This window comes from Parasteatoda tepidariorum, chromosome 4 (genome assembly GCF_043381705.1).
Source record: "Parasteatoda tepidariorum isolate YZ-2023 chromosome 4, CAS_Ptep_4.0, whole genome shotgun sequence".
NCBI lineage: Eukaryota > Metazoa > Arthropoda > Arachnida > Araneae > Theridiidae > Parasteatoda > Parasteatoda tepidariorum.
This window is the reverse complement of record NC_092207.1, coordinates 17512199-17519462: the sequence shown is the minus strand read 5'-3', so window position 1 is coordinate 17519462 and position 7264 is coordinate 17512199. Positions and strand designations below refer to the sequence as shown.

Here is a 7264-nt window from a genome sequence, read left to right as displayed (position 1 = left end):
ATATATATATATATACAGGGTGTCTCAGTTAAGCGTTTCAGAACTTCTAAGAGGGGTAGGGGGCATCCTGACGACTCGAAATCATATAGCAATGTGGGGTCGGAAATGCTTTCCTGAAGCGGTGACGTACACAGAAGCACCATAAAGAAAAGAGACCGTAAGTGAAAAATCGCTATAATATTACATTGAAAAAATTATATATGTATATATATATATATATATTAGATAAGTTCAAAATGAAGATAAAACAAAGGAAAATTATAGACATATGAAAGAGGGGGGGGGAAATAATATTGAAAAAAAAATAACAAACAACTGATTGAAAAAAAAAGGATTAAATTTTTTTAAAAGAAACCGGAAAATAAAAGATATAATCTTTTCATCAGCCCACACGATTATATCCGCAAAAAAGAGTGCTTTCTGATATTGTATCAATATAGCCAAAGCTTTGATATTTTTGATATTGTATCAATATACCATACAATGGTTTATCACGGTCCCAAAATAAGCGCAAATTTCTATTTTAAGTAAAAACAACGCTTATAAAAATCCACATATTGTTCTAATAATCTACATAAAAAATTGTATGGTAAAAAAAAAAGAAATTCTCAACTAAGGGAAAACAAATAGTAACAAAATTATTATTATTATTATTATAATACTAAGAATATAAAAAAAACACTCATTAAGATGCAAAGTGATATCATTTATCAATGATAATATAATGTCATTTTATCTCATGTATAGCACATACAGAAGATTTTTCATTATTTTGAATTTTTAGATCGAGATTGTAGCAAGCAAACTGTTCCATTATAAGAATAATTATACTGCATATTAGATAGAATTGAATTCAAAAGAAAAAATTTTATTCTTCATATTAAATGTTTATAAATTAATAGTTTAATAGTTTTTTTCCCGTTTAGCATATTTACATCTGCTATATCTGCTAATTTTACATCTGCTAATTTTTTTAACAGTCAGAGTTCCGCCATAAGAAGTTCGATCTTTTAGAATTATGTAGCTGAAAAAAATTAGTGGCCGCTTGTGCTATGGCACCAATAATTAGTTATGCTAATTTTTTTTTCCTTGCCAAGAGATTTAAACTTATGCCAAAAACCAGCAGATTAAATATAAAACATTAAATAATAATTTAACATAAAAATTCAAATATATAAATTATAACTTTATTTTCAATTTGTTTGAAAAATTTTCAACTGGAAATAATTTCTTAGCAAGAAAATTGACATTTTATTAAAAAATTAACAATTTATTCGCCATATAATAACATAAAAAAGTAGATAAAAGTGACAAGTAGAGCAATAATAATTTTTTGAATCTAATTATTTAGCACAACAAATGGTTTTTTCACATTATATTTGTGCATAAAAGATATTATGAATAGTTAAGATACATTTTAAAGGAAGGAAAAAAGTATATGTACATATAATTTTGAGATACAGCCAGATAAATACTTTGTCAATCACTCCAGGTTGAGTCCAGGAGAAAGATTTTGTTTCGTTTTGTTTCGGTAAATTTTAGCTCTCGACCAATCGGAGAATGTTACCTAAATGTCATAACTCACTTACAAAGTAAGAAAATACAGGAACTCTAGTTTCTCATATTAACATCGACCAAATTATCATTGTGGTAAACCAATAGTTAAAGGTGATATAATAGGTTTTTTATAGCATGAACTTTTCATAGCATGAACTTGAGTCTTATGTATTTAATAAAAAACATTTTTAAAAAATACTCACCCCCCCCCCCCAAAAANAACCACCCCCCCCCCCCCCCCAAAAAAAAAACATATTAGATATGAATGCACCCCACAAACCATTTTTCGGTTTTACAACTTAAAAGAAGGGTGAAGGTGACCCCAAAAAAGGGTGAAGGTGACTTTTCTCTGATAAATCTTACCCCTTTTGCTTTGGATAAACCATTCCCAAAATGATTATAAAAATAATAAATAAATAGAGAGCGTATTTATTTAATATATAAGGCTTAATTAGTATTCATTGTGCTCAAGAAAATAAAACTTTTTTCTCTTCATAAACGTACTATTTTCGGATAAAATAAGAAGCAAGGTAGCGGCTTCTTGGATTAACTAATGGATGCTAAACTAATCTTTTTATCTTATTCCTTTATCTAAATATTTTTCTTAATTTATTATTCTAAACTAAATTCTTCTTCACTCTTTAATATTCACATTCCGTCATTTAATCTATCTTTGACTTCAAGTTAATGCATTAATTAACATTTTTCATTTCTCCCTTTCATGCAACTGAGAGAAAGACCTTAATTCCCTAAACTTTTTAACAGACCAATTAAAATTATTAAGATTTCCCCTATTCCCTAAAACGAAACATTTTCCCTGACTTTTAAAATTGAGCAGCACTTCCATTTTATGACACTTGGATACTAGCACTTCATGAATATGTCATGAATATTACGTATAGCCCAGCCTGGTGCCTGCAACCTACTTATTTGGTTTCAGGCACCAGATAAGACATTTTTCCCTTTGCTTTTTGTGGGAATCGCGCGACCTATTTAATAAACCAATTAAAATTACTAAGATTTCCCTTATTCCCTAAAACGAGACAGTTTACGGATTTTCTTTGCAAGATTTTCCCTAACTTTTATTTGAGCAGCGCAATAATTTTGTCACTCTCTCTCTCTCCCATCATCACATAATGNTTTTTTTTCCTTGCCAAGAGATTTAAACTTATGCCAAAAACCAGCAGATTAAATATAAAACATTAAATAATAATTTAACATAAAAATTCAAATATATAAATTATAACTTTATTTTTAATTTGTTTGAAAAATTTTCAACTGGAAATAATTTCTTAGCAAGAAAACTGACATTTTATTAAAAAATTAACAATTTATTCAGCATATAATAACATAAAAAGGTAGATAAAAGTGACAAGTAGAGCAATAATAATTTTTGAATCTAATTATTTAACACAACAAATGGTTTTTTTACACGATAGAATGTTTGGATTAAGGTTAAATTCTCCAAATATATATTTTAAGTATCGCCAATATTTGGAGTATTCTATTATAAAAATATTCTGCTGTACTATAGTGGGATAGAATGTTTGGATTAAGGTTAAATTCTCCAAATATATATTTTAAGTATCTCCAATATTTGGAATATTCTATTATAAAAACATTCTGCTGTATTATCGTGGGATAGAATGTCATGAAAATGAAAATAATTATCATTTCAGAAGAGCTATATGCTAGAAGAACAAAAATCTCAAATCTTAGTCTATTTCGATTTATCATTTTCAGAAACTTAATGATCTTTCTAATGCATCATAGTAAAGTGGAGAATTTCCGCTCACCGGTGTTTCAACTGATAAGACTTTTTTAACTAATTACGAACAACAATCGTTTAAAAAATTTGCATTTTGTGTTTCACAGCAGCCGGATTTTAAGATTATTTTTTTTTCAGACTAACCAACTTTGAAGAGTAGGTGGAAAAGACATTAAAGTTTTTTTCTCCCTTAATAAAATCGGAATTTTGTTATCGGAATATTTTTTACATTGGAATTTTTTTTTTGGTGAATCAAAAGACAAATAGTATTAGTCAAAATTTTCTCAAACCTACTTACAAATGAGTTTTTTCCATAACTGTTCTATAAAAATTACATTAGTTTTTTAATAATGCAGCATGGTACAAAAAAAAAACAATTAAGATATAAAAAGAAATCAAAGCTAAAAAAAATAATAAATAAAAGAACAGAGAAACTATACCGGGTAAAACAATCAAGAATTTTAAACCAATGAAAGTTAGCAAAAATTTCTGTACAATTTTACCCAGGGCCTCAAAGCTGGAAGGGTAAATGAAATAATTAAATGACACTTTAAAGCAATTTTTTCTATAATTCTTAAAAAGTAAAAAATATGCAGTTATGAAACTATTGATCAAGATTGGCCGATTTCATTATTTATCAAAAGATAGACATCGATTTTTTTTAAAGAAACAATTATTTTTATTTAGGGGAAAAAATTAATTTCTTACCGTTTCCAACAATTTTAAACCACCACTTGCTGTCTTTAGAAGTCCTGTATTTAAGATAATTGCCGTAGCACTTGACGTAGTAGTAGTTCTTGTAACAGTGACAGAGTGAGGCATGATTATTTTTTTAATAATTACTTATTTGAAAGAATCGACTTTTACTTTGCCCGCTAAAACGCAGTTGACGTTCTTAGCAACAAATGCTTCTTCCTGTTTACATTGCGAACTAAGACCCACCCATTTGGCGAAAACCGTAGGTTAACACAACGCCAATGACAGTGGGTTGGCGCCTTTTCAAGCAGCGATCCGAAACTTAAAGAAGTTTCGCTTTCATTATTGAATTATTTCTTTATTTCCTTAACACTACCTTCTAAATATGAACTACACACTATTGTGAAATATTGCTTGCAATGACTGTTTATATATATATATATATATANCTTTTGTCTTCTCACCCCTTAACGCGTTAGCGCAATTTGGACATTCTCCCCCTAAAATAGTGAACCTTCAAGGGACCGAAATTTTGGTTCACTATAACCGGGAGTTCACTATATCCGTTACGCAGGCAATTTAACTAATGGTTCCCAAACTCCTCCCCCTTATTACACATGATTCAAATAAATGAATGAAAAATATTATGTAGTAACAAAAAATGTGTTTTTTTTTCATTACTCTTCGTCTTATGTACAAAAAAAAAAAAAAAAAATTAGTAATCTTTAGCTGATGAGTAATCCTCAACATCAGATATGGAAACACTTCCATACTCTCTGTTAATTTTTCCTGAATTTCTGTTATTCCGCTTTTTAAACTAGTCTAACCTGCCATTCGAGCACATAAAAGTAGTCTCATAAAATCGATTAGCAAATTTATTGACATTTGTCCAGATACTGCGAAGATTGCGGCTTCTTCGATTGGTGAACCACTTCCGTAATGCTTCTTCAACATCCTTGTGATCTGCTTTTCTCAACTTTTTTCTGCCATCTAAATTTTTTTCATGAGCAGAAATTATTAATTGCCTATTTTTCCATATGTTACAAACTGCAGATTTTGATAGTTTATATTCCCTGCAAATACCTGCTTGATTGCATCCATTTTCAATTTTTCAGATTATGCCCATTTTATCATCAATGGTGAACGTTTTACGTTTATTGCTCGCATAGTTAAATTTGAGACACTCGTTTGCAGGATTTTTTTAACTGAACTGAAAGCAAAGAGAAGTTGAAATGAGGGCCTTATCAAAACATATTAGTGTTCAACCCTTTGACCTAGAGCCCCTGAATTAGACTATATAGCAGCCTTACTTTGACCAATAATGAATAATTACTCATTCCCTCTGACAGAAAATGCATATTGATCTCACTGACACCTTACAGGTGCATCGTCTGCCTGGGTTGGAAACATCTGCTTGGTTTGTTTAGGGATGGGAAAGTGAGATAAAAGAAGCAAATAAGAAAAAATGTTTATCGCTACATTCCTCTCTACAGATGGTTTTGAAAATCGATATATGTATTTATTTTGAAGTAGAAATTTCAGAATTATTACAAATTTTTTTTTTAAAAAAATCAGTTGAAGACAGAAAAAAGCTCATTATATCCATCTTCCTCACATTTTTCACTATATCCGGGATTTCACTATAGCGAGGTTTGACTGTATATATTATATGTAGCTTGATGAGTTGATTTCAAGTGTGGTATTTATGTATTCTTTTTCAGTCACATGAAGAATTTTTTGCAATCTGAGCTTTAAAATTAGGAAAAAAATATCTGCTACCTGCTTGTATTGTAGATTCATAAACTAACTTATTGCTTTGTAGAACAAGCTAGTTATTGTTTGTGATGCATCATTTTACGCTGAAATAAATCAAATCAAACTTCAGTAAATAATAAAAATAGTTTAGATCTATGAAAGGTTTATTCATAAGAAGTGCAGTTAATTATTTTATGCCTATTTACGCGTCAGGTATTGCTATCTATTGAAATAAAAGTAGAGTTTCATCATCGAATGAGTGAAAAGTAAAGGCGAAGGAATTAAAAGTTTGTTTTTATATATATATCAACAAATATTTGAAAATTTTCCACAAAGTACCTGTAGGGTATATTTTATACACACACTAATATTCCGTTGTTAATTTGCTTGTTATGTCGAGTTCTAAATTTAAAATATTAATTTTTTCAAGTCTTTTAAACTGTGCATTTTCTCAGTTTTTTAAACTGAGCTATTCTATATGATTATGAACTAAAGGAGAGTTCAAAAAGGTTTTTAAATAAAAATAATTTTTATTTTTAAATTAATATTTTGATGTATTATGAAATGTGTGCAAAACAGGAAAGAATATCGCATCTAGGCGCATTTCTTTCATATTCTAACTATAACAACTCTCCCATATGACCTTAAATTTATTACTTTATAGGTATATTTTCAGGAATAATTTTGTTTAAATTAAATGTATGTTTGCACAATGCGTCTGCTTCTGCTACTTATTCATATAAAAATATCTAGAAAATTTTTTCTTTAAGCAAAATTTTTAATTTAATTTCATACTTTATATAGTGGCGTCATCTATTGTTTTGAAATTTTATCACACATGAAAAAAGATATAGCCGTTGGGAGTGATTGAATAAAACAAAATGTTTAATTGCTCAGAACTAAAGAAAAAAGCACCACTACATCATGCAGCTAGTTAGTAAGCTACATGATGTGTGAAAAAAATAATTTGATTTTCTGTTGTTAGTTTTGAACAATTATTAACAAAAATGCAGTAATAGCCAAGGAAATTTTTAAGAAAGGAAAAAATTTTTTTACGAAGTACTTATTGTAAAATGAGATCTAAAGAAAAATTTTACAAGCGTCACGACAATCTAGGATAGGAATTTAGGGAGCTCATGCTGCTTAAAGAGAATTTAAATTATCTTTGAATGAAACAAGAAACGAAAAAAATGGAATTAACTGCTAACTAAAAATAAACTACTCAGTTGCTACATTGCAATCAGGGGTTGAAAGCGGAAGTTCGGATGGAATAGTTAACCAGTGGCGTAGCGAGGGGGGAGCAAGGGGGGGCATCATGCCCCGGGCGCTACTCACAAAGGGGCGCCAAATGGTCAGCAAAACAAAAAAAAATTTTGGATAATTTTTATTTTTATTATAATTTATTTCTGCAAAATATATTTTAAATTTAGTGCCAGTGAAATATAATAAATGTTAATTCGTAAATAAAAAGGAACACTAATCAAACTG

The 7264-nt window shown here is 29.1% G+C and overlaps 1 protein-coding gene across 1 annotated transcript in view; it reads right to left on the bottom strand.

Annotated features, from left to right (window-relative positions):
- The window catches only part of LOC139425328 (uncharacterized), a 10314-nt gene extending 6054 nt beyond the window's left edge, over positions 1-4260 (bottom strand). The window contains exon 1 of the mRNA XM_071179326.1: positions 4031-4260. Coding sequence (XP_071035427.1) covers positions 4031-4147 — 117 coding nt within the window. The 5' untranslated portion in view covers positions 4148-4260. The remainder of the gene's footprint in view (positions 1-4030) is intronic.
- Between the last annotated feature and the right edge of the window lie 3004 nt (positions 4261-7264).